Source organism: Canis lupus, chromosome 2 (assembly GCF_011100685.1).
Source record: "Canis lupus familiaris isolate Mischka breed German Shepherd chromosome 2, alternate assembly UU_Cfam_GSD_1.0, whole genome shotgun sequence".
NCBI classification, from domain to species: domain Eukaryota; kingdom Metazoa; phylum Chordata; class Mammalia; order Carnivora; family Canidae; genus Canis; species Canis lupus.
In genome coordinates this window covers 72,980,893-73,008,528 of record NC_049223.1, presented here as the reverse complement: position 1 = coordinate 73,008,528, position 27,636 = coordinate 72,980,893, and the positions used below count along the sequence as shown (strand labels likewise).

At 44.1% G+C, this 27,636-nt stretch overlaps 1 protein-coding gene across 4 annotated transcripts; it reads left to right on the top strand.

Moving 5' to 3' along the window:
• Window positions 1-25: 25 nt before the first annotated feature.
• Window positions 26-27,448, top strand: DHDDS (dehydrodolichyl diphosphate synthase subunit). Of its 4 annotated transcripts, none has more exons than XM_038531459.1 (9): window positions 26-157; window positions 651-768; window positions 2,593-2,709; window positions 3,619-3,761; window positions 6,753-6,869; window positions 7,779-7,880; window positions 15,842-15,956; window positions 17,972-18,079; window positions 25,108-27,448. In XM_038531459.1, exons 2-9 carry the CDS (start codon window positions 706-708, stop codon window positions 25,342-25,344), a joined length of 1,002 nt encoding a protein of 333 aa, XP_038387387.1. In that variant the 5' UTR covers window positions 26-157; window positions 651-705; the 3' UTR covers window positions 25,345-27,448. The 4 variants fall into 4 exon arrangements, with proteins under 4 accessions (XP_038387387.1, XP_038387383.1, XP_038387388.1 ...); XM_038531455.1 differs by having other exon boundaries at window positions 25,105-27,448; XM_038531460.1 differs by lacking the exon at window positions 25,108-27,448 and adding an exon at window positions 18,733-18,879.
• Window positions 27,449-27,636: the final 188 nt, after the last annotated feature.

Below are 27,636 nucleotides of genomic sequence, written 5' to 3'. Positions count from 1 at the left end.
GCAGGCGCAGGGTGGAGTCCCGCCCATTAGGTGACGGGGGCGTGTCCCAGCGCCCAACGATGACGTGTTCTTCCAGCGCCACGTCGTGAGGAAGTGGAGCGGTTGAAGGGCGCCTGGCGGTGCGGGGCTCGCGCCGTGTTCAAGCTGTGAGCTAAAGGTGAGTGGTGACTGGGCGGGAAGGCGGCTGTGAGAGAAGCAGAGGGGACAGTGGAAGAGATGAATGAGGGAGTAAATAATTGGGAGACCACCGAGGTTGCAGGTGATGCGGACGACACCTGAAGGGATTAGTGTGTCGGAGCGCAGAATGGGAAACGGAGTCTCGGCGAAGATGAAGAAAGAAGAAGCGGGGAGGGATCAGGATGTGGGCGCTATGATGTGGCAAGAAGCACGTTGGATGTTCAGGAAAAGTCAGTGCAGATACCGAGGAAGAGGGGATAGAAGCGAAGTCCACCAAGCCAAAATCAAGGAAGGACCTCTGCTCCGAAGTCTCATGGCTTATCAGCTCTGGATGGGAAAGAATTCGAGGCTTAGGCCAGTGTCTTTGGATCCTACTTACTACTAGCTACTTTCCACAGTCCGGATAAATCTCTACAAAGTCATCCGAAGCTTTTTGCAAGCTCTGGTGATTTAGTCTCTCTTGTTCATCCGAGGTTACCTGGCTGGTGTCTTATTGTTCTGGGATCATCTTCTGCCAGGGCAGGAGCTATGTCATGGATCAAGGAAGGAGAGCTGTCACTTTGGGAGCGGTTCTGTGCCAACATTATAAAGGTGAGCCTCCTGGTTAGTTGGGCAATCTTGTGTCAAAACCTATCATTAAAATTGAGTGACCCATGGTGTTAGGTGAAATTTAACAATGGAACCAGCAAGTCAATGAATTGCAAGGTAGCTTCCAGGTCTACATTTCTGGCAGATTATTGTCCTAACTTTCACATTTTCAGGAACCCCAGGACCTCTCAATATCATTGGGCAACATCGACTGTTAGGTCTTTCTTATAGGGAGCTGAAATTTGTTACTTGGAACTTTAATCTCTTTTTCCTTTTCTTCTTTTGGATTTAGATGGGCTAATCTTTCCCTGATGTGGCAGTATAGCATAATAGTTAAGAGTTTGGGCTTTAGAGAGAGACAAACAGAATGAAAGTCTCTGTTTATCTTTTATAAACCATGTGACTTTATATGATACATCAAAAACAGCAGGGTCTAGCAGTTCTTAATTACTGCTATTATTGGGCCTGTTTTCAGCCGTCAGAAGATTCCAATCATTCGATTTCCTACTTTTTACATCCGCAGGATCTTGCCTTCACTCTTATCTAGGAATCACAACAATGTTATATTTTCTGTATATAACAGGTTTCAGATTGAAGAGAGTCAGCCTGATTGTGTCTTTCAACTACAGTCTGTCAAGCAGTGGGTAGAAGTGAATCTATGAGTCAGCAAGCCTTATACCCCACCCCCCACACACATTCACACACAAATGCCAAGTGATCTCAGGCAGGCCAGGAAAATAGAAGGCGTCTTCTTAGGGAACCACTGCAGTCATGTGTTGGGAAGAACAAACTGCATGATTTTACTGGAATTTTTTTTTTTTTTTTTTTTTTTAAGAGTACACATGCAGGACAAAAGCTGAAAATGTTGGAGAGGTGAGGAGATGCAGTCAGTGAAGAGGCCCTCCAGTGAGGGGAATTAGGCTCAGGAGTGAATTTTTGCTGTGATAGACAACAAAAGGCTGCTCTAAGGCAGATAAGTTCTGTTGGTCCCCAAAATGTCTTTTTTGTTTGCTTTGAAATGGTTCATGACATTTACATTTACATTTTTTTTTTTTTTTTTTATGATAGTCACACACACACAGAGAGAGAGGCAGAGACATAGGCAGAGGGAGAAGCAGGCTCCATTCCCCGGGAGCCCGACATGGGATTCGATCCTGGGTCTCCAGGATCGCGCCCTGGGCCAAAGGCAGGCACTAAACCACTGCGCCACCCAGGGTTCCCGACATTTACATTTTGATGAAACTCTCGATGCTTGGTTTCTCTTGAGTAATTAGAAGAGCAACAACATTGGGCCCCTGTTCCTGTGTGCCAGCAATTGGATAGAATGGATTCCTCTTTTCTGTGGAGGATATCCTTGCCACGGGGCCACAGCCATCAGTATCATTCCTGTGCCTTCCAGTTGGAGATTCACGAAATCAAAGTGGTGGGCCAGCACATATGGTTGAAAGATGAATTCTGAAAGCATAGTCTTCAGTTTGAATGACCACTTTGTCTTTTCTTAGCTGTGTGACTTATGCAAGTTACTTGACCTCTCTGAGCCTGTTTTTTCACCTATGAAATGAAGATAATACTATTTACTTGAGGTTTGTATGAATAAAGAAAACTGAATTGAAGTATAAAAAGCCTAGCATAGTATTAGGCATGTAGTAAGTGCTCAATGTAAATAAGCATATATAAATAAGTAAAAGCACTTAATACCCATTTATTGAGCCAAAAGCTAAAAATACCCAGTTCCATTCCTCAGGGGGCTTTTATCATCTAACTCGAGCCTATTAGCTTTGGGTTTTGTGTCTCCCTGTGTGTATCGTTAGTCTTCTTACTTCACAGGCGGGCCCAATGCCCAAACACATCGCTTTTATAATGGATGGAAACCGTCGCTATGCCAAGAAGTGCCAAGTGGAGCGACAGGAAGGCCACTCGCAGGGCTTCAACAAGCTGGCTGAGGTGAGTGTGGGTGGCAGAAGCCAATGGGAACAGTCTATGGAGAATTGGGCTTTAGCTACAAAATTAGGCCCTGACTTCACTATGGTTTGAGAGTATTTTTTTAATAGCTGTTTGTTTTGTCACTTATTTGCTTGCTATAGTTCTCATATCAACATTAACAAAAATTAAGTTAAATAGTGAATCATCACAGAATATTAGAAATAAGAACAAAATTGACTTCTCTTACAATCTTAGTAAATCAGCAGTTTATAGTTTTCTTTGCCTCACCCCAGTCCCTGAGTATGTTCTGCATGACTTAACATTTATCAAATTACACCTATATCTTCAGTAACCTTATTTTACGTGATATTTTCGCAAGTCTTTTTCTAGGTTGATATGTAGCTTTTCTAACTGTATGTTTTAATCCCTGTAGAATATTTTATTATAAGGATCTGACATTTGTTTAGCTATTTCATTATTATTAGATCTTACAAATAGTTCCATATTAGAATAAATTCTTTTAAGTGACATTTCTGGAGCAAAGGTAGGGTGACTATCTATCTGGTTTGCCTGCAGCCTTTTAAAACTGGGAAAAGTGCCAGACAACTTGGGTCATCACTCTAAGCAAAGATCAAGGGCTTTTTATGCTTTTAATGCATGCTGCAAGTTGGAGAATGTTAAATTTAACAACAAGAATGGAATATTGTCTGTTGCTGTGAAGCTAACTCTAAGAGGAATGGCAATATGGTCTGGGTGGATCTCAGCTTCTCAACACAAGAACATGGCCTGATGCCAGGGCAATGATATATATATTTTTTTGCCTTGAATGAGAAGATGTGGGGCTCTCTCAAATACTCTGAGGAGGTCTTTAGGTTTGTTGATCCCAGCTTCTTTTTTGTGACTAAGTAAGAGGCAGTTTTTCCCTCTCAGACTCTGCGATGGTGTTTGAACCTGGGCATCCTAGAGGTGACAGTCTACGCATTCAGCATTGAGAACTTCAAACGCTCCAAGAGTGAGGTAGACGGGCTGATGGATCTGGCCCGGCAGAAGTTCAGCCGCTTGATGGAAGAACAGTAAGATTCTATCAGAGGGGGTAGTATTTCTTAACTCCACCTCCAGCCCACACTAACCCTCAACTCTCTTATCTGAAGCTTAAGGAACTCTAAACCCTTTTAATGTTAGCTTTGTTTGATGGAAACTTTGGCAAGCTAGTTTTTCTCTTCCCCCTTTTTAAGGGGGCATTAATCTGAGCACATAAAGGTATTTCACAGAATTCAAGGACAAGTATAACCAGCCTCAAGCAAAACTGAATCTAGGAATTGAAATCTGTTAGATAGGGCCTTTTCTCCTACCTCTATATTCCACCTTTCTCTGTTTCAAGAGAGCATCCCTGAATGAACTAAAGCCCTTAATTAATAGCCCACCTTAGGTCAGGTATCTACCCCATGACCAATAAACTGTGATAGGGGTGTAGCATGAGAGAAACATTGAAGAAGTCCTTTTCTGCCATGCAGTTATCCCTAAAAAAGTTGCTGTACTGCTCTGCATATTCTCTTGGAAGGGACAGGATGATGTGTAAGAGGCCTTTACGGGGGAAGAGTCAGTATTGTTCTTAACTATCACTAAGTTTAAGCTTAACTTAGGGAGCAACGCCAGAAAGGGACAAAGAGGAAGTTTGATGGAGATTATTTGCTTCAAAGCATAGAAACCTCTCCAGCTGGAACTGCCCTGGACTCTTCATTACAACCATTTTTCTGCCCACCTCCTCCCCATACCAGGACGCAGGGTATGGGACCAGAGAGAACAGAGGACCTAGAGTACTAGTGGAGCTGGGCCTAGAACAGTTTTGTCATTTCTGTCCCATTGCAGATTTGGTGATTGGGGGGGGAGGGTAGCTAGGTTTCTCTTGGTTTATGTAGGATAAATAAGACTTGGCCACAGACCTTGCTTCTTGGTCCCCAGCAGGGTTCCCACCCAAGGGCTGGGGTTGGACGTGTTGGAGGCACTTTCCAGATGTTCAAGTTCTTCTGTACTTCACATGGATCTCACCTTTTTAAAGTGTTTATACTATGTGTCAGGCCCTGAGCCTAACATGTATTTTCATTTAATACATTTCATTTCATTTAATATATTTAATTTCATTCACATTATCTTGTGAGAAAGAGATTATTATCCCAGTTGTAGAGAGGAGGAAAGTGAAAACCAGAGAAGTTTAGGTTGTCTCTTGGGTACAAGATCTTTCCAACTCCAGAGCTGAGCTGTTGTCTACTACTTTGTAGTCTGAAAGACAGGAGGTAATCTTACAGTTCCTGAAAGATCAAAATGCATAGCAGTAGAGGTGCTACTGAGATTGCTCGAATCAGTTAGCAGTAAAGAGTCTTCAGTTCTAAAGTCCTGGACAGAACAAGAAGAAATCTTTTTATTTTTTTAAGATTTTATTTATTTATCAGAGACCTAGAGGCAGAGACACGACAGAGGGAGGAGAAGCAGGCTGAGCCACCCAGGTGTCCCCAAGAAGAAATCTTAACATTGGCTTTCCAACAATGTGCCGCAGAACCTCAGAGTTCTAAGGAGTGGGTGTGCAAAGAAGCCAGAGGGAATGGGGTATCAGGTGCTCGTTGGCATTTGCCTATTTTATATATTGGGCTTCTGTTTAATATGTGTTTTAAAGAAAGAGTTCTTGGCTAAAGGAAGGCTGGAAAACTGCTGTCCTGGTTCAGTTTCATCAGTTGGGAAACAGCCGTAGTGATTAGAAGTGAAAGGTGTGCCCGTGGTTACACAGCAAGCTCATAGCAAAGCCAGGTTGGTAACCCAGATCTCCTCACTCCTCACCAGGGCTTTTGCCTCTCCTTCCCTATAGACACCACTCAAGTAACCTGCCTGTTGTCTGAGAATAAGCACTTTCATGTACTTTAGTTCACTCAACACAGAGATGGTTATCACCCCCAGTTCACAGGGTGAGGGAAACTGAGGCTCAGAGAGGCTAAGTGTTATACAAAGTCAGCTAGTAGGTGCTGGCTCTAGGACTTGAATCTAGCTATTTTCATTCTGGTTTTACCTTGATCCCTATACATATGTCTACTATAACAGCTTCATTGGATTCTCAAAAACAGGTGGTTAGATCTTGGTTCCTCTGGAAGAAAAGTGATATGGGTTACAGAGTGGATCAGCTGTGGATGTGGCCTTGCACTCTAGATCAGGGATCTCCAGGACTTGCCTAATACCCCAGCCTACAAGGATACTTCTTGTTATTAAATTCCCATCTTCCAAACACTAGTCATTCAGTTTCTCCATAGCTTCCCCAGGTGAGAGAAGCTAGTTGGACAACTGAATTCGTGCCTGCTGTGCAGAGTTTGGGATTACTGTATGAAAGCAGATAAATGCCATGATGAAGAGGACAGGCTCTGGAACCAGACTCCCTAGGTTCAAATTCAGCTTTCCACTCACCAGCCACCTGATGTTGAGCAAATTACCTAATCTCCCTGTGCCTCAGTTTCCTCATCTGTAAAAGTGGAATGATAATGGTATCTGCTTCAAAGGCTGGTGTAAGGATGGAACATGTTGATGCATGTAAAGCACTTAGACCAGTGTCTGGCACTTAGTAAACAAAATTAATGTGAGATGATGCTGTTACTGACATATTTTACCAGAAGGTACAGAAGTAACGAATAATATAGCTCCTGCCCTTGAGTTTTTTCACTTGTCAAAATGGGACGGGATACATCAAGTGTGACTTGCATGAAGTGGTGTAATGGAAGTGGTAAAGAGTTTGGGTTCAGGTTCTCAAAATCAGGCAGACCTGGGTTTCAGTTCTGATACCGCCCTTGATGGCTGTATGACCTTGGGCAGTCTGTCTGGCTGTCCTGTCCGAGCTTCAGTTTCTTGCTAGAGAATTGGGAATGTGGCAGGCTCTGGCCAGAGTCATTGAGGGGACATCGGTGAAACACCGCACATGGGACAGTGCCTGACACACAGGGAAGCATTCAGGACCTGGGAGTGGAGTGGTAGCAGTTCTCCAGCTCCACAGGCTCTCTGTCCCAACCCTGCCTCCTTTTCCTGATCAGGGAGAAACTGCAGAAGCACGGAGTGTGTATCCGGGTCCTAGGTGATCTACATTTGTTGCCCTTGGATCTCCAGGAGCTGATTGCACAAGCAGTGCGGGCCACCAAGCACTATAACAAGTAAGTGTTCACATTTCCCCTTAGTGACCTGTAGCAGTCTTTGACTCCTTGCTAGCTCGAGGGAGACATGTGGGACCTCTCTGCATGTGGGGTCTTGGTCTGCATTTGGTACAAAAGACAAGGAGAGGTTTCGGATGTTTAGAGACTTCCTCTATCATCAAGGCAGACAAGAGATGGTTCTTAATAACTTGTTAAATGTGTGTGTACTTATACATACAGTTTTTCATCCTCCTCTATGTGCCTACACCCCATGATAGATGCATATGCATATATATATATATAATCATCATTATTATTTTACTTGACAGAGGATAGGGTGGAAATGAGCATTTAGGGTGGGTAAGCTATGGATGTGGCCTTGAGCTCTGGATCAGAGTTCTCCAGGACTTGCCTGATACTCTACATTATAGTATATATCCTGTCCTTGAAGACAGATCCTTTGAGAAGTTCTTTTTCTGTCCCACTCCTTTAACCTGTGGAGAGGCTGACATTGGGATATCATGCAGATGCAGAGGCAAACAGAGTTCAATAGTCCAAACTTCATTATATGTGCCTTTGGAATATAATACGTATTTGGCAGTGGATTGGATTTCATCAAGTTTCCTTCCTGTTCTACTTTGTGCTAATGTCACAGTGGATTCATATCCTCTAAAAGCTGTTTGGCCACAGAAGGACAGAGGGTTAGGGGGTAAAAGGGCCAATTAGGGTTCATCTTATTACAAAACAAATAATGTGTCTATTCTAAGAAAAGTTGGAAAATGCAAAGAATTCATTATCTTACCTTTCAGAGATGTCTATGATTCACATTTGGGTGTGTGTGTGTTCTTCCATGGAAGCTGTACTCTGTAAGCTGTGACTCCACAATCTTTAGTCCCTGTCTGCTAAATGACTCTCTTCTTACCTTCTTAGGTGTTTCCTAAATGTCTGCTTTGCTTACACATCCCGTCATGAGATCAGTAATGCTGTGAGAGAGATGGCCTGGGGAGTGGAGCAGGGCCTGCTGGATCCCAGGTATCACTAGTTGTTTATCATGGTAACCGATAGGGACCAGGTGTATACCTCCTAAGCCTTGCACTTGGGCCAGAAGTCCCATCACAGATGCATGTAGACAGAGTTAGGGGCATGATTCTTCCCAGAGAGAGCTTAGGATAGGCTTATTATAGCCTGCTTCAGAATTTCTGTGTTTACCACACCCCAAGAAGCCCCAGAAAAATGCTGTAGCAGGTAGCAAGGCTGTGGCACTCACTAAAAAATAATGTCCTTAACACCTGAAACTAATACAATACTGTATGTTAACTATATTGGAATTAATTTTTTAGAAATATTTTATTTTTAAGTAATCTCTACACCAAACATGAGGCCGGAACTTATGACCCTAAGAATAAGAGTCTCATGCTCCATTGACGGAGCGAGCCAAGTGCTAAAAATTTTTTTAAGATGTCTTATTTGTTTGAGAGAGAGAATGAGCAGTGTAGAGGGGCAGATGGAGAAGAAGAAGGAGACTCCCCTCCAAGCAGGGAGCCCAACTCGGGGCCAGATCCCAGGACTCCAAGATCACGACTTGAGCCAAAGGCAGATGCTCAACTGACTGAGCCACCCAGGTGCCCATAATTTTTTTTTTTTTTTTTTTTGAAAGGATGCCCTCCAGGTGCCTGGGTGGCTCAGTCAGGTAAGCATCTGACTTTGACTCAGGTTATGTTCTCAGAGTCCTGGGATCGAGCCCCATGTTGAGTTCTATGCTCAGTGGGGAGTCTGGTTCTCCTTCTCTCTCTCCCTCTGCCTCCCCCTTTGCTTGTTCATGCTCTCTCTTAAATAAGTAAATAAAACCTTAAAAAAAAAAAAAGATGTCCTCAATGGGGCACCTGGCTGGCTCAGTCAGTGGAGCATGTGACTCTTGATCACAGATTTATGAGTTTGAGCCCCATGTTAGGTGTAGAGATTACTTAAAAAGTAAAATCTTTAAAAAAAATAAAGATGACCTCCTGCCCTTTAGCAGTGTTTTTCCTAGAATGATTTTTTAGGAATGTGGCTTGTTGAGGGTATAGTCCTTTAGGTCTTTTGTATCACAGTTTCATGCAAGATTTCAGGTATTTTTTTTTTTCAAGAAGTATTCATTATAAGCAGCATGTGGAATCCTATTAGAAGGGGAGAGACTGGGATCCCTGGGTGGCGCAGCGGTTTGGCGCCTGCCTTTGGCCCAGGGCGCGATCCTGGAGACCCGGGATCGAATCCCACGTCGGGCTCCCAGTGCATGGAGCCTGCTTCTCCCTCTGCCTGTGTCTCTGCCTCTCTCTCTCTCTGTGTGACTATCATAAATAAATAAAAATTAAAAAAAAAAAAAAAAAAAGAAGGGGAGAGACTTTGGAAGCCATCTAGCCACTTGGTCCCTTCATGTTACATGTTAGTGTAACATTTGGTAATAATATTAATAAACTAATAATAGCAAGAGTAAAGTACCAGCAAAAATAAGTACCAGGCAATATGTTATGTTCTGTATTTTATTCAGTTATTGATCTCATTTGTGAGAGGTTCATGTGTTTTCTCCGTTTTATAGATGAGAAAACTGAGCTGAGTGTTAGGTTGGCTTTCCCTAGGCCATTCTGTTAGTGAGCACTAGAGATAACTCATCTCTAGAGCTGATTTCAGAGTGCTCGTCCTTTTCCTGTCGTCTAGGACCTTGGGACTCAGGAATTTGTCTGATTTCCTTCTTGGGCATAATTTTATTTACCTGGGAAACTAAATTAAAAATCAGAAAGTTGCTCTGAAAATGGGATTAGATAAGCAGAAAAGGTGTTAGGAAATAGATAAAATCAAGATGCCTTGATGAGCTAAGTCTGGGTAAGGACTGTGTTATGATTATGAGTGACTCCTGGGTTTTTTACTTCCAAAACAGTGCATAGTGGTGCCTTTCCCTGTGCCAGGGAACCCTGAGGGAGAATTCAGTTTGAGGAGGAAGTTCAGCAGTTTAATTTGGAATACACTGTAGAGGTTTAAAATAGATATCAGGTCAGCAGTTGTGAGGAGAGGTGGGACTGGACATATCAGCATGGGGGTCATTTGAGTAGTTGGTAACCAAAGGAAAGAGGGTGTGAGGACATTGAAGAGAGTCTGGGTTGAGAAGGGGAGAGGGCCGAGGATCGAGTTTTAAGAAACTCTTAAATTCTGCTGGCTGGGTAGAGGAGAAAGAGCCTTAAGGAAAAAGGCGGGAAGGCAGGAAGAAAACCAGGCAGTCAGTATTACAGAAGCCAATAGAAAAGGGAATTTGCTGGTGCAGGTCGGGAGGATGCAGGCATTGATGGGGAGCAGAGTGTCAAATGCTATAGAGAAGTCAGTTAAGCTGTAGATTGAAAATGAACTGTTGGGCAAGAAATTAAGATGCTGGTTAAGTCAGTGGGGGGCAAACAGGAAGATGAGAGATAGAAGACAAAGGGGGTTATATGAGTACTACAGGTTATTGTGATTTTCTAATTCTTGACCTTTGGAGTGATTTCATAGTTCACAGTATTATTGTGCTTTCCAGTTAATGTTTCATTTAAAGAGACAAATGTTTACGCTGAAAAGAAAGCCAGCTTTTAGCAAGTAGATTTCTGTGGCTTCATGCCTAGGACTAGGACTCTGATCTTGCCTCTTAGTTCGGTGTACTTGATTCTTATACCACAACAACAACCATTGACCTTTACCTTCACCTTCTTGCTCAGCAAGTTTTCCCGAATTCATTTTCTTTGCCCTGCATGGCTTAGGAATTTACGCAAATGTGCGATTAGTCAAGTGGACATGGTGTGGGTGGGGCAGGGTCCCTCAGGTAAGGAGGCTGCAAGCTTAGGAAGGTTGATGTTCTACTCAGACTGGGCTAATCAGGGCCCCACTATGCATATACTTTTAAAAAGGTCACACATGTTCATCAGAGAGGATTTGCAAGCTACTGGATGCATAAAGATGAAAATTTAGATCTTCCAGGATCAACAACACTCTTGGTAACACTTTGATTTTAAGTGTGTCTTTCTAGCCCTTTCTGTTTGCTTAAATACATGTGTGTGAGTTTAATCAACTGAATTGGTTTTTCCCATCAAGTTGTGACCATGTCTGTTACCTGTATTTGGGTTCCAGATTGTTTGGAAGCACGTTGTCAAAAACTGTATTAGCTTATAAGTTCCTCACGTTCAGAAAACCAACATGTATTTATTTCTGAGATCTCTTTTCAGTGATTCATTGCTTGGTTCATTTATTCAAACATGTATCAAGTCTTTCTCTGTCCCAAGAAGGTCCTATGCAAGAATACAGAGATGAATGTGTCATGGGGCTTGTCTTCATGCGGCTCACAGTCTGTTTCATGTACACACATAAGTAATCCATGGTGCTTGTTGCCACAGTAATGGATGCGCAGGGCACAAGCTGGTGCTGACAAAAGTAGTGATCAGTTGTGGTTCGACGTTCAGCCAGAGTCATCTTTTTAAAACACAAAGCCGAGCATCCCCGGTGGCGCAGCGGTTTGGGGACACCTGCAGCCTGGGGTGTGATCCTGGAGACCCGGGATCGAGTCCCACATCGGGCTCCCTGCATGGAGCCTGCTTCTCCCTCTGCCTGTGTCTCTGCCTCTCTCTCTCTCTGTGTCTATGAATAAATAAATAAAATCTTAAAAAAACACAAAGCCAATAATGATATAAATACTTAAAACAAATCACACTCTGAACACTTTACAACCTGGATCATACGTTTTTCACTTGATGCTATAATATGAGCACTTTTCCATGCCTTCTTTTTTTGTAATTTGTCATATCATTATTTTTAATGGCTGCAGAATATATCTTGCTTTAATTGACTTAATTATTCAAGTTGTTAGTTATGTAGGCTGTTTCCAGTTTCTCTATTACAAATAATGCTACAATTGAAATCTATAAACTTAATTCTGATCAAAATTCTGGATTGTTATCTTAGGATGTGGGTCTGGATGTGTCCATTTCACCTTATTTTTGCCAAATAAAATAGTAACCTACTCTAATTTTATAGGTGAAAGTTGGTATTTTACTTTTAGAAATAATAAAAATTATTTCTTGGGCCATCTGTTGGCTCAGTTGGTAGAGCATGAGACTCTTGATCTCGGGGTTGTAGGTTCAAGCCCAATTTTGGGTGTAGAGATTACTTAAAAAAAAATTATTTATTAAAGGTCTTCATGTAGACGGCTAATGCCATGATGGGTTTTTGTTGGCCATAGCACAGGTGTTCTATTTTCATTTTGTCAGTTTTATCTCCTTCCCCCCCCTTCCCCAGAGTTTACTTCATTTTGAATAAGAATTCTGCCCATTGCCTAAAGTAGGTGGAACAAACCTTTTACAGACACATTTGAAACTCAGAAAGCTTAAGTGGGGATCCGAAGTCACACAGCAGAGTTGTGGAACTGGAAATAACATTTCTTCTTCATTTACATAGCACTTGATTTTTTTTTTTTTTTTTAGAGAGATTTTACTTATTTATTTGACAGAGCACAAGCAGGGGGAGGCAGAGAGGAGAAGAAAGAAGTAGGCTCTCCATTGAGTGAGGAGCCCAATGGGGGGCTCAATCCCAGGACCCTGGGATCATGACCAGAGCTGAAGGTAGACGCTTAATCGACTGAGCCACCTAGGCAACCCTACATAGTACTTTATAATTAGTTCCTAAGATACACTCAAATCTGTTACTTCATTTGTTTTTGGTTTTTTTAGGAGGTGGGGCAGAGGGAGAGAGAGAGATCTTAAGCAGGTTCCACACCTACCATGAAGCCTGACACAGGATCAAACTCAAAATCCTGAGATCATGACCTGAGCCGAAATCAAGAGTCAGATGCTTTTTTTTTTTAAATTTTTTTATTTATGATAGTCACGGGGGGAGGGGGGTCAGAGACATAGGCAGAGGGAGAAGCAGGCTCCATGCACCGGGAGCCCGATGTGGGATTCGATCCCGGGTCTCCAGGATCGCTCCCTGGGCCAAAGGCAGGCGCTAAAACCGCTGCGCCACCCAGGGATCCCAAGAGTCAGATGCTTAACCAGCTGAGCCACCCAGGAGCCCCTGTTACTTCATTTGATTTGACCCTCACAGTAACATATAGGTAGATAGGTCAAATGTGCCCATTTCAAAGATAAGAGAGCTGAGAAATTATATTGATTGTATAGGATCTCAGAATTCTTAGAGAATTAAGACCATGCTACCAAGACAAGAAATAGAGTCCTTCGTCTTATAATTCATAAGTGAATGTTGTTTCCCATGTGATGGTACAAAAAATAAAGCTCTCTCTGTGATTTGCAAAAAGAGGACTAAGAGATGGAGTAACTTACTCAAAGTTAGACTCTCATTTTAAATACTCAGCCCCAGGGCGCCTGGGTGACTCAGTCAATTGAACCTCCAACTATTGATTTCGGCTCACGTCATGATCTTGGGGTCCTGATGAAGCCCCAAGTCGGACTCCATGCTCAGCAGGGAGTCTGCTTGAGATTCTCTCTCTCCCTGTCCCTCTGCCACTCCCCCAACTCATGGTCACTCTCTTTCTCTCTCAAATAAATAAATAAATCTTTAAAAACAAAACAAAACAAAACGACCCTCAGCCCATCTCACTGAAGAACCTTTTTAAACTGTGCTCCTGGGATCCCTGGGTGGCGCAGCGGTTTGGCGCCTGCCTTTGGCCCAGGGCGCGATCCTGGAGATCCGGGATCGAATCCCACGTCAGGCTCCCGGTACATGGAGCCTGCTTCTCCCTCTGCCTGTGTCTCTGCCTCTCTCTCTCTCTCTGTGACTATCATAAATAAATAAAAATGTAAAAAAAAAAAAAAAAAAAAAAATTTAAACTGTGCTCCTGGAAGAACCTTCCCACCAAGAAATTTTATCTTCTAGACCCTTCGCAAGATACAAGTCTTGCCACTTGGAGATTCCAAATTCTGCCTCTTGTTGCTTAGTAGGACAGGTAAACAATGTTCTTAGAACCAACAGACACTGGCCTTACACATACCTTCTTTCCGTGGACAGGAGTGTTTTACTTCAGATAAATGGTGGGAGTTCCCATTCTCTGCCATTCCATCTCCTTTCTAAAGTCCATCTGCTTGGGAAAGTAGCTCTTAACAGACACAAGAGAGCTGATCATTTTTCTGTTTTTAAAAGTCCTGAGTAGTGTGGATTTTTTACAGTGTTTCATGGTCCATATGACTTAAAATTTTTAAAAATGTTATTTAGGAATGCCTGGGTTGCCCAGTCAGTTAAGCGGCTGACTCTTGATTTTGGCTCAGGTCATGATCTCGAGGTTGTGGGATCGAGCCCTGGGTCAGGCTCTGCACTCAGAAGGGAGTCTGCTTGAGATTCTCTTTCTCCCTCTTTCTGTCTTTCTCAAATAATAAATAAAGCTTTTAAAAAAATATTCATTATAATAAATTCAAATAGTAAAGCAGTACATAAACTAAAAAAGAGATAGTCTTTCCTTCTTATCCAACCTTCCAGAAGTAATCACCATTAAGAGAATGGTGTATCTTTCTAAACTTTGTTCTTTTTTTATATATACTTATATTTATGTATGTGAGTAGTTGAGTATGTGTGTGTGTTTTCTGCACTGTATATTTTCTTTCCTCTTTTTTAACTAGGCTCTGGGCTCAACATGGGGCTTGAACTCAAAACCAATCAAGACCTGAGCTGAGACCGAGAGTCGGATGCTTAACTGACTGAGCCACCCAGGCACCTCTGCATTGTATATTTCTTTTTGCTTTTCTTTCTTCTTTCTTCTTTTCTTTTCGAAAGGTTTCGGGGAGGGGCAGAGGGAGAAGGCGAGAGTGACTCTGAAGTAGGCTCCATGCACAGTGAACAGCCCAAAACAGGGCTCAAACCTATAACTCTGAGATCATGACCTGAGCCAATCAAGAGGCGCTTAATTGACTGAGCCACCCAGGTGCCCCTGCACTGTGTGTTTTCTGATGCTTGTTTTTTTTTTTTTTTTTTTCCATTTACTATTAGATCTGAGACCTCTTAATGTGTTTAGATTTATCTTTTTTTTTTTAAGATTGTATTTATTTTTTCATGAGAGACACACAGAGAGAGGCAGAGACATAGGGAGAGGGAGAAGCAGGCTCCGTGTAGGGACCCCTATGTGGAACTCTATCCTGGGACTCCAGGATCACGCCCTGGGCCAAAGGCAGACGCTCAACCACTGAGCCACGCAGGGGTCCCTTGATTTATCTTTATTAAAAATAGTTGCATTAGTATTGCATCAAATTGCAGAGTCAGATATCCATTTTATTTTTGTTATTTTTAATAATTTATTTATTTATTTGAAAGAGAGAAGGGGCGCACAGGTGCAGGGTGGGGAGAGGCAGAGGGAAAGGGAGAAGCAGCTCCTGGCTGAGTGCAGAGCCGGACATGGGGTTGGATTCCAGGACACTGAGATCATGATTTGAGCCCAAGTTAGACACTTCACCAACTAAGCCACCCAGGTGCCCCAGATGTATGCATTTTAAAAAAACAAGATGAGGGATCCCTGAGTGGCTCAGCGGTTGAGCATCTGCCTCCGGTTCAGGGCATGATCCTGGGATCCGAGATCGAGTCCCACATCGGGCTCCTTGCAGAGAGCCTGCTTCTCCCTCTGCCTGTGTCTCTGCCTCTCTCTGTGTCTCTCATGAATAAATAAATAAAATCTTAAAAAAAATAAAATAATAAAACAAGATGCTTTAAGTGAAGGATGCATTCTACTGGGTGTATCTTGTTTTAGGCCTGTAGTGAAATGGCTTTGGACAAGTTAATTTATCTTCTCTTGAGTTTCAGTTTCCTTATGTATAAAATGAGGATAGAAATACTTTATGTAGTTGTAAGGATTAAAGTCATACATTCATTTAAATGTTAAGGGCCTCTGCCTATATTGGCTAAGTGTTCTATAAACTGGGAAGCCTTATTATGTATAAGTTCACCAGGAGAATAATCCAAAAAGAGATGTGTGCTTACTTTTGTCTCTTCCCTACTTGCCTTAGTGATGTCTCTGAGTCTCTGCTTGATAAGTGCCTCTATACCAACCACTCTCCTCATCCTGACATCTTGATACGGACTTCTGGAGAAGTGAGGCTCAGCGACTTCTTGCTCTGGCAGGTAAGTAATTTGCAACCACTGCTGTGTTTGTGTCAGCCTGAAAACTGTAACTGCACCCATAGGATGGATTTAGTGCGGCTCATCCCCACTCCTAGTCATGCTGATACCAGAGAACTATTGGAGAGGAAGGAGTTGAGGGGGGACGTGCATCCAGGCTGTGCCTGATAATATCTGCTGTCCCTTCCTCCTCGGTCCCTGACTCTGCCACCTCTGTGGTTCTTGCTCTCTAAAGTGCCTAGAGGAAAATAAATAAATAAATAAATAAATAAAGTAAGTAAGTAAGTAAGTAAGTAAGTAAGTAAGTGCCTAGAGGAAAATCAAGGCTATCCAGCTGTGGTGGAAATTTTACTTGTGTCCCTGTTCAAAGCAGTAGACTTCTGCATTGGGTCCCAGAGGTTTGGCTGCTGCCCAGGTGATCTACAGGTACTCCAGCCCATCTGGGCTAGGATCTTGCCTTGCAGTCACAGGTCTCTCTCCTTCAGATTCAGCAGCTGTGTCTATGCAAGCACAGATCACAAGGGATATAAACTATATGCAGACTCTTTCTTAGGGTCTTGCTGCTGCCTCTCAGCTCAGCTCTTACCCCAGTGTAAGTAGTCCTCCAAAAGCTTGTAGCCAAGTCAGTTTGCCTTTGCTTGAAAATCTCCATCATCTGTTAATTTGGCCCCCAAGTAGCACATGGCTGTTCAAGGAGAGGTTGGAGGGACTCAGCTTTGAAGCAACTTCCAGAAATTTTAATGGACCATAGTCTTAATAGATTTAGCTACTGAAGCTACTTTTTCAGTCTTTAGCTATATTGAAGGAAATAATGCATAGCTTATGGTTCAGTGGCCTATTGTGTAGGTCAGATCGTGTCTGGAAAGTTTACTTCTAGACACTGAGTTTTAAAAGACTGCATTGGTAAACTGGAGGATTTATCAAAAGTGGCCAACCTGCAATTCATGCCATGTAGGGAATGAGTGCAGGATAGCAATCTGAGAAAGGGAGGCATGGTGGCAGTTTATTCCCTAAGGAAAAACTGAGTTCCTCCTGTGTGCTGGGAATATGGCAATAATCAAGTCAGAAATAATCCCTGCTGTTCTATAATTTATAGTTTGTTGGTAAAGGCCAGAACAAGTCATTATAACCTTGGGGACAGATGACAGGCAGCTGTAATCTTGTCTTCAAATATTTGAAAGAATGTCACTTTGAAGAAGAAACAATCCTGTTCCAGAGCGAAGACCTGAGACTTTGGCAGAGGTTGCCGGGAAGGTGACATTGGTTTAGCATAACAAGCTGTCTGACAACTAAAGTTAGCCCTCTTGAGGCAGTGAATTCTTCACTACTGAAGGTATCAAGCAGTGGCTGTCAAGAAAGTTTCAAAAGGAATTCTCACATCAGTGATTATTATTAGGGTTCACCCAGCTTTGTAGTCTCTGGCTGCTTTATGTACATTATCTTGTTTAATTTTCATTATACCCTAAAAACCAGCTTTTCTTACTACCCACTTTTACAGTTGAGACCGAGGCCCAAAGAGGTTAAGTAACTCGCTTCAGGTCAAATGGATGGTAAATGGTGGAGCCAGGATCCAAAGCCAGGTCACCTGGCCCCAGAGCTCATGGTCTTCACCACCCTGCTACCCTGCTACTTAAAAATAACAGCCTCAGCTACCATTTGCTCATTGCTGACTTTTATCAGACAACATGTGTCCCAGATGACCTCTGAGGGCCAAGAGCCAATAACATAATCCAGATGTTATTTCATAGTCCTAAAATTGGCTCTTAGAAAAATCCTGGTGGGAATGTTGTTCTAGTCTTGCTGTAGTTCTGCCTTGCTGCACGCAGGTGCCTCAGATGACCCCTCCCCATGAATGAGGGACATTGGGGCTGGCTGCAGCAGTAGCTGCAGCTCCAGGTGCCTGGGCTGTCTCAACTCTGGGCTCCTGGGTCGTGCTCCTCCTTTGGAATCCTGACCAGAAATATGTTTAAGCAACATGCTATTACACTATACTATCTTCCTTCCCGCTGCTTTCCCAGACTTCCCACTGCTGCTTGGTGTTCCAACCAGTTCTATGGCCAGAATACACATTTTGGAACCTCTGTGAGGCCATCCTGCAGTACCAGATGAACCATAGCATGCTCCAGGTAAGAGTTCAGGGCTGACCTGACTGGATATCCTGGAAGAAAAGGTTAGCACTGATTGACCACCAACTACTTACAGGAGGCACTTGCTAGTAAGCATGTTAATGATGATAATAGCTACTACTTATTTGTTATGTGTCAGGCACTGTGAGCATTTGATAGGTACTATCTCATTTAATGCCCCCAAGATCACAATGGCATGGGTATTATCAGCCCCGCTAGTGCAAGTGAATACAAAGAAATTCTTTTGTTAAGGACATATAACCAGTAAGAGACAGAACTGGGATTCAAATTCCATGTCTTTAATCTCTTTGCCACAGAAAGACAGGAAAGACTTCAGAGAGATTGATTGGCCATTCCCTGGCCATTTTAAGCTAATAAAAGATTGTAGAAATTAGAATATACAAATTTCATGCCTCTTCCAGAAGGGATTAAGAACAAAGTAATGCTTTCTATTATATAAAACTATGTTCTACCAACATTTGCAGTTATATTTCAATTTTGATCACCACATCCTAAAACAGGCTTTAATAGGAGGCAGAGTCCCCTACATCTGAATAGAATTCTTAATAATAAATGGTAGTGTGTGTTGTGGTTAGTTCACTAGCTGTTTTTCATGTAAGTTTTCTTACTTAACCCTTCCACCAATCCCACAGGTTTGGTGTCTTCATTTTCCAAATTTGGAAACAGAGGAGCAGAGTAACCTGTCTCAAGGCCACAGAATTTTAAAGCCAAAGCTGGTGCTGTTCCTTGAGTCTAGAAAGATAATGGCCAGAAGGAAATAATGATTTAAGTCAGGGCTTCTTAATCCCTTGGAGAATCTGGTAAAAAAACATAGACCATTTCCCTAGAAAAATTGCACAGATCATTCTAACATATGGCATTTCACATAGAATTATACTCATCACTGAAACACTTATATTGCTACCAGGGGCTCAAAGAACTCCTGGAATTTGTCGATGAATCCCAAGTCCAGAACTCCTGGAATAAGTCAATCAAATCATGTGCTTGGTTACTAGAATATAAGGAATTGAAAAAGGAAGTTCTGTTAACGTGAAAGGAAAAATAGCAGAGTCTCAGTTATCCACCATCAGTGAAAAATGAATATCAGATATTTCCATATGACCAAAGCTCTCTTAAGAACCAAAACTTTAAAAAAAAAAAAAAAAAAGAACCAAAACTTTTTTCTATCCTTTTTTGATGGGAAACTTTCTGAAATGTGTCTTGTTCATAATCATTGACACCTACTATATACCAGACACTTGCTGATAATGTTAATTAGAATAATCACATTCTAATGATGCTAATAATGATGATGGCAGCTGCCATCTTGAAGCCCTTCATTGGGCAGTGATGTCCTTGAAGAGTGGGACTGTTTACCTTAAGCTAGATGGCCCCCAAATACTTGGCTTTGGGATTTCATGTAAATTTTTGTACATCCTCTGTCTCATTTTCTACCATTGTCTATGGCTAATTTTGACAGCATCCCTCCTCCTCTTCATATTGACTGTTTTAATTTGGCTATAGACAAGGAAACCAGCTAGTTTAACTTGTTAGAGTTAGGTCTATAAAGTGAGAGTAAATTGGCTCTGAGGATGTTGGTGCATGAGCTTCTACGTATGGATACTCTTGCCTCTGATTTGGCAGCTCCGAAGCCTTTTATAGTAATTTCGGGTTTCTCAGATGCTTTCCTACATGGCTGTCAGAGGAGTTACTTTCATTCATTGCATAAATATTTATTGAGTACCAAATATGAGTCAGGGGCTATATTAAGCATAAGATTTCTACCTTTGTGGAGCTTATAGTCTTACTTGAGTTAGATAATAAGTAAACAGATATATAAGAAAATTTCAGACTGTAATAAGACAATGAAGAAAATAGAGTAATACGCTAGAACACAGTGAAGAAAGGAAGAGGTCCTGAATGAAGCAGTCAAGGAAGGCCTCTCTGAGGAGGTAGTTTTTAAGCCATGATATAAAAGAAGAGAAGCAGCCAGATGTGTGAAAATCTGGGGGTAGAGAATTATTGTCTACAAAAGGAGCACCAACGCAAGGGTACTGAGGTTATCAAGTCTGGGTCTTAGAAGAACAAAGAGGCCACTGTGCATGAGGGAGAAGGGTTAGAGATGGGGCTGGGTGGGAGTCAGGCCTCTGGTTATATAGGGCCTTATGGGCCATGGTGACAGAGCTGAAGAATTGTGATCAGACGAATGGCAGGATCTGATTTAGATTTTGCAAAAATCACTCAAGATTTTCGGGATAGGGGGGCAGGAATCAGGGACCAAACTTGTAGAGGATATGCCTCAAGGTCAAATAGTGGCTGTAGGGAGGATGAGGGCTGAGTGGATCGAGATGGGGAGAAAAACAAATTTTAAGATAGAAACAAATGAAAGTAACTCCAAGTTAATAATATAACCCCTAGAGGAAAGAATTAATTCAAGTTATCTGAACATAGTTCTCTGACTATACATCTTTGGTGGGATGTATTCTAAGGATAATACAAACTGAAAGGAAAATTAAACATTATTTAAGAGGTTTTTATTAGCAGTAATGTTGATGATGTAATTTTGAAACTCTTAGGTATCTCGGAAGACAAATCAAATTGAGTACAAATATTAATGTTACTAGGAACCCAGACATTGAGGTTTTGGCCTGGGCAGTTGGGAGGATGGTTCTGCTGTTTCCTGGGGTGAGGATAGGACATGTTTAAGGAAAATCATTAAGAGTTCCATTTTGTACCTGTGAGTCATAATTGCAAACATTTGAGTTCTTACCATATCAGGCAACCTTTACATAGATTCTGTGTAGTGTTAGGAGGTAAATACCATTGTTATTACCACCATTTTTGAAGTGAGGGAACCACAGGTATAACAGAGATACTGACTATCCTGAACCCTTTTTCAGCGGGCCTCTTGGGGATCCTGACCAGGCTTTATCTACCCAGAAGTCTTCAAGGCTCTGTTTCTAGAAATCTTAGCACCTCAGCAGAAATAGTAAGGATAGATTCCAGACTAACAGCATCCTTGCCAATGTGGCCTCCGACCAGGAAGTTGATCTTCCCAGCGTCTCCCTTTCATATCCCCTGTGTCATGACCAAACTGGACTCTTCATGGTACTTTGTTCAGTTCCCAACCTCCGTGTTTGTGTTCCCAGCCCATTTCCCAAATCCCCGTAGTTAAAATCTGAGCTGCTGTCTCTAAGTCCAGCACAGAGTGTCTCTGTTTCTACAGGAAGTCAGGGCAGAGAGCAGGGAGGTGGCTTCTAGACCTAGAGTAGCTCACTGGGATGAGCATACCCTCAACTCAGGGAAGCTAAGGGAAACAGGGACTCAGCTACAAGTTGTTTGGGGCTAGAGCTTGGTATCTGAAGGGCCCTTGGCAGTCTTCAGGTGATCATGCATCAGCTGTAGGAAATGGCTGATAAAGGGAGGAAATGTTGACTCAGAGGCAGTAGGGCAGAGAGAACACATCAGCAGGGGAGGGGTAGGTGGCAGCACAGAGCCACCAAGCCTCCGATACAAGCTGCATTAATGGAAGTTCCGTGAGGGGTCCCTGACAGATGAGTAGTAAGTGTTTGGTCCATCTCATCTGTAAGAATAGTATCATAGAAGATAATGCATTCCCACTAAACTTCCTTTGATGCATTTGTCAGAGATTAAACATGAGGCTGGGTCATTTGACTGCTTTATTTCTATTTTATACTATTTCTTCAGGTAGTCACAGTCTTCTCCTTAGGAAGAGTTAAAAGCTTGAACTTTTATCTCAGACATCCCTGACTTTGGCCAAAATCAGGAGATGCTGGACTCTGAACAGACTGGGCCACCCCAGCACTCCAGGCAGGTATTCTTATTGATATCACTCCTCTCCTTTTACAGATGAGGAAAATGATATTCTGCAGGGTTAAGTCACTGCTGCCTGCTAATTCTGGGACTGCCTGGAGTTCTGGGAGTGCTTCAGTACATGTATTTCTGGCAGCGATAGCTGTCTCACACAGCCTTCAGGAGGGCATCCCCCATGCCACTGACCTGGACATGTTGACTGTGGCAAGTGGGAACTTAGGGGAGAACCTGTCATTGGCTAATGAATGTTTTGTAACCAAATGCCTGCAGCCTCTTTCCAGATCCGGACAATCTTGCAGAGGACTTGAGGATTTATGTACTGGAGGGGCTTACTACATCCTGTTCCCTAATTCTGCTGAGGAGTGAACATTAGCAGAGAGGCTTAATGCTCAATAGAGGTTTAGATGAATAGGTCAGAGCCCCATTTCTCCAAGGAAGCTCCAGGAGCCCTTGTACCAAAATGGCATAAAGTCTGTACCAAAAATCACTAAGGAAATTACTACTACCCCTACACCTGATTGGTCATTATATAGGGACAGTAGACAGTATGGTCAAGGAGAGAGAAATTGACTGTGAGGACTTCTTGAGCCTGGATTTTCTGAGGCTGAGTACCTGAGTAAACTTAGAACACCTATGAAATGTGGAAGTAGGTCCAGACCATACAGAGGCTGGACAGAGAGCCATTCATACACACCTGGCTCCCCATGCCACCCCTACAAAGTGTAGCTTACCCAGAGGCACAAGACACATTTCCCATAGAAGCTTCTCTCAAGAAGCTACCTTAGTGGAGGAACCAATGGAACTTTAGCCCATTCTGTGACCTAGGCCATGTCCCTCCCCCTGCTCAGCATCAGTGTCCTGGTCTGTACAGTGGGAAGGCTGGGTGGGGTTGGTCTTAAGGAACTCCCCTGGCTCTGTCATTCTAACAGTGAATCACTGATTCCTGGCAATTAGGAGCCAGGCTATCCCTTGACTCCAGCCTCCCTGCCTGCACTCAGTCTGGGGATGCCATTCAGAAGAAGCCTGAGCCTTACAGAGTGTCTTTAAGCAGCTCCATGTTTCTTCCCTCTGTGGCTGGGTACTCCCCTCCTTTCTGTCCTGCCAGAACTTAGGTATTTAGCTCTAGTCACAAGCAGTGGTGATAGAACAGTTGACCGTTAGTTAATAGCCAGCCACCAGGTTGGGCATTTGTTTTTTCATTTTTCCTCAAGCCACCTGTTGTACAGAGGTCTCACTTTGGCCTGGTCAAGCTCTTCAATCAATTCCATGTGTCTTTGCCATTATTTCCACTGCCTGATACCCTCCTCCCCGCCGTACACCCCACCTTTATCTAAATCCTCCCCATCCGTTAAAGCCCAGTGCAAATTCTGCCTGTCCATAAGCTGTCACTGTTCCTTGACTTTCATCAGTGACAATGTCTCTTTTCTCTGAGCTCCATGACCTTTTTTCTCTTGCCTCACTGATGACCCTTACCATGTTCTGCCTTGTATTATGGGACTTTGTATATAGATCTGTGGCCTAATCAGCCCATAAGCACATGAATTTCTGAGACCATATCTTGTACATCATAACTCATAAGGTCCTGTATGTAAAACCCAAGGTTCCTCCTGACCAAGGCCAGGAAGAAGTCCTTCTAGTACGATGGAAGGCCTTCACAGCAACTTCTCAAACACCTTCTAGTCTTCGTAGCTCCATGTGTGAGTTCATCACCCTAGCAGAAGAGTGCCCTTGAATGCCTGGGTTCATTCAGGAGCCTAAGAAGGGATTTTCCAGAATTTCCATTTGTCGTCTTTATTCATGCAGTAAACTTTTATTGCTCAGAGACCCTAGCAAATCACTTCCCTACTCTGAACTTCCATGTCTGTCTCCAGCACATAAAAAGTAGCTCCACTGCAAGGGTCAAGTGCTTTTGCATGTGTAAGATATTCTTTAAAGGGGGAAGACCGAGCATTCCAGGTTTATAAGCTGAGAAGGACACAGATAGGCACACAAATACCGTAATACAAGGTAGAATGTAAAGGTCATGAGGGTATATAGAATGCCAAGTTAGCAGCAAAGTATAGTTTCTTACATGTGGTATAGGTTTGGCAAGAGGAGCTCTGGTGCAAAGGCTCTGTGGCCAGTCAGGATGGCAGGAGCAGATCACATCAGGGAGGCACAGCAAGGCTGTGGTTCTGCTCCAGAGGGATTTTCCCTCTGCAAGAGCATCCTCCCTGCCCTCCTAGGATCAACCGGTCATCAATTGATTATTTCACATGTACAGAGTGCCAAAGTGCCAGAGAGGAAAAGCCATACAATCTCTGCTTTCTGGGAGTTTATGGTTTGTCTGAAGATACACAAAGATATGACAAGTGCTGCCAGGGAGCATGATTACTAACCTGGTGTCAGTGCTCTATCGAGCCTTCAAAGTGCTTTATTTTCTAACAGAAAAAGTGGGCTATGGACACTAAAACCTATTCTACTAGGCAGAAGGCAGTAAGTGCCTTAAGAGAGCCAAACCTGTTTCTCACAGTGTTCCTAGGAGGATCATTTGCTGGAAGAGTCAGGCTGGTCTCCACACAGGAGGCAAGTTTGGAGCCAAACTCTGAAAAACAGCTGCAGGAGTTGGGAGGATGGCTCCCTTAAAGTGACCTGGGAAGCCAAAGGAAAGGACCCAGTGGACGTGCCCCAGGCAGGACTAGGATCTTCCACACAGCAGAGAATAGACAATAACTTGTAAAATTGTGGTTTCTGTTTGAGAGCCTGCTTAATATGCTAGAGAGGGTTTTGCATATATTATCTCTAATCCTTAAAACCACTCTTCAAGGTAGACACAACCCCCACTTTACAGATGAAGAAATGAGGTTAGGAGAGGATTTGCCCAAAGCCACAAAGCTAGTTGGTGGGGGAACCAGAAGTCAGACCCATGTTCACCTGGTTCCCTTCCAAGTGTGAGCCTGAGAAGAATTTTAAGAAATACAGAGGCTCGAACCCAAAACAAACCAAGATGGACCCAGAACTGCCACTGCCGTGCTTATACATCATGGGCACCACCCTTATACACCTACCCCCAAGCTTTTCCAAATCTGGTACAGACTCTCCATTGTTCCACTTGACTTGGCCTGCCTGTTGCCTCACCCTCTGCCTCCTCCATCCCAGTTCCACTCACACCTAAAAATGATCTCCCCACCCTGATCCCCACTTTTCTCTAGCAGAAGGCCCGAGACATGTATGCAGAGGAGCGGAAGAGGCAGCAGCTGGAGAGGGACCAGGCTGCAGTGACAGAGCAGCTGCTGCGAGAGGGGCTCCAGGCCAGTGGGGACGCCCAGCTCCGACGGACACGCTTGCACAAACTCTCAGCCAGACGGGAAGAGCGGGTCCAAGGCTTCCTGCAGGCCCTGGAACTCAAGCGGGCTGACTGGCTGGCACGTCTGGGCACTGCATCAGCCTGAGGGAGGCTGGCCTCCTGCCACTTTGCCCTGCCTCTGCCTCCAGGCCTCCACTCCCCTTTCTTTTCTTGGTGAAAGGCACCTCCCTCCTAGTGATGAATTGTGTTTCCTTTGCTTGGCCAGGGAGCCCCAGAGGCCAGATCTGCTGGCCATACAGACACCTTTTGGACTGACTGGGACAGTGGACCCTGGGGAGGGTTGAGGTGAGAGTCTCCCACAAGTACACTAAACCTGGCTCTGGCCACTGGTAGGTTCAGACAGCAGAGAGCTCCAGTTCTTGGCTGCCTGTTCCTCCGCCTCTGCCACCTCTTCATGTGCTCCTAGATGCACTTTATTTTTTCACCAGCACATCTTTCAACACACAGAGTTTCAGGGCAGAGTTCTCCCCCAAAACCTTAGCCCTTTACCCATCCATCTTAACCTTCTACGCGACTTTTACAAAAGATTCGGCTCCACCTTGGATCTGCTGGTAAATAGCTCATAGGCAGCCAGCATTATTTGGGCAAGGAAGGGGAGGGAGAGACAGAAAGAAAATGTGCCCATCTGCTGCTCCTCCCCCTGGGCTCTCCACCTGGGATTTGCTATTGAATCTCTACCCCCCCCCCCCCCTCACCACACAGTGCTGATTGCTCACTGAAAGGCTCAGCGCCCCCAATGGCGCGCGGAAGCCAGGCGGGTGATTACAATCCAATTACCTATTGTCGACTCAGCCCACACAAGCTTTTCTCCTCCTCTTGCAGGGCATGGGGCCAGGCTCCACGCCCCTGTGAGACCGGCCCCCTCCATGACTACAGGGTAACAGAAGGGCCTGTAGGCCCTGGTGACTCTAATCCACCACAGGCCTCCCTCCCTGGCCCACATCACAGGACCCAGAGCACAGAAACAAGCCCTTCTCCCGACTGACTGCTGTCCTCACCATCCCAGACTCTGCTGCCTGCCGTCTCAGCCTTTGAGGCTTCTCTGTTCTTGAGCTGGCCCCCTAAGTAGCCCCTGAGACGATTTCTTCTCAGCGTGGCAGAGTCTCAGCTTGTTAGGGCTGACACTGCCCAGCAGGGAGAAGAGGGCCAAGTCAAGGGCTATGTCCTTTCCCTTACCTCTCCCTGCCAGGCCTTGCTGCAGAGCTGCTGAGAGGATTAGTGCCTTTGAAGAGCTGTCTGCCTGAGCAGCTCTGCTTCAGGTGCCGGGAGCAGCAAGCACCAGCCTTTAACACCAGCCAAACACCACTCTGTTTAGTCTTCCCATTTTACTTTCTGCAAACTGTTTCCCCAGCACCTCCCTCTAGGGGAGAGGTGGGGTCTTGCAAGCAGTGGTCACAGCAGTCTTTAAACCCCTACCTTCCTTATATTCCAGTCTCCTCTTCCCCTTCCTGTGCCAGGTATCCTGGCACAAGAGACCCCTTGGCCATCATCCCTGCTCCCAGAATCAGGCCAAAATGCCAGACACTGCGATTGAAAAGCCAATCAATGCACCCTTTGGCAAGCCCCCCACACACACCTGGCATTCCCCGCAACCAATCCCTGGCACAGGGTTCCCAGAGAGCAGGTGCTGTACATTTTCCAGCTTTACAATGGGGCTGTTGACAGCCTTAATTAGGGAGGCATGAATTATGCGGCTATAATGCAGAGCCCTACAATTAAGGCGGGAATGAGGGGCTGGAGGCAACAAACGGAATCTGCCCAGTGAGCCTGGCTATTGAGTCCTGTCTCCGTTCTGTGTCTGACTTTCCCTAATATGACTGGGGTACAGCTGAGAAGTGATTAATGGAGCTGGTGTCTCTCTTTGGCGTTAGGACCTGTATTTGGAGGAAGGTACACACGGGGATGGGTAGGGGGCCAAGGGACCACTACTGCCAAGGAGCAGGAGCTGCAAACAGTTGATACGGACTCCTCGTGATTGCTTTCTACCGGTAGGATTTGTACAAACCTACTCAACCCTTGCCTCAAGATTAAGTAGATGGGACCTGTTTAAATGTCCTCTCACCTGTGAGCCAGTCCCTGACTTCAGGATAATTCTTGTGTTCTTGTGTCCTCCTGGATTTCAAGTAGAATGATAAGATTCTTTCTTAGATGTAAAACTTGTTTACAAATAGTACAACGGAACACCTTGCTTTGCGGCTGCGGTGGTCTGCCCTCCTCCAGGTGCGCTTGGCTACCTCCCGGATCCCTAGCTTTGGGGGCTTGTGGGGTGGGGGAAGCCAGTGGAAGAGCCCTTATGCCATCGCAACACCTGTTCCTCTACTTGTTTCCTAATCCTCGGTCGCTTGCCTCCACCCTCCTTGTCCTCGCGCAAGTGAGA

Excerpts from the sequence above, each read along its gene's own strand:
- DHDDS (XM_038531455.1), top strand. The coding sequence starts at position 706 with ATGTCATGGATCAAGGAAGGAGAGCTGTCACTTTGGGAGCGGTTCTGT. Across the intron at positions 769-2,592 it reads TCTGTGCCAACATTATAAAG|GCGGGCCCAATGCCCAAACA; the intron begins GTGAGCCTCCTG and ends CTTACTTCACAG. Across the intron at positions 3,762-6,752 it reads AGCCGCTTGATGGAAGAACA|GGAGAAACTGCAGAAGCACG; the intron begins GTAAGATTCTAT and ends TTTCCTGATCAG.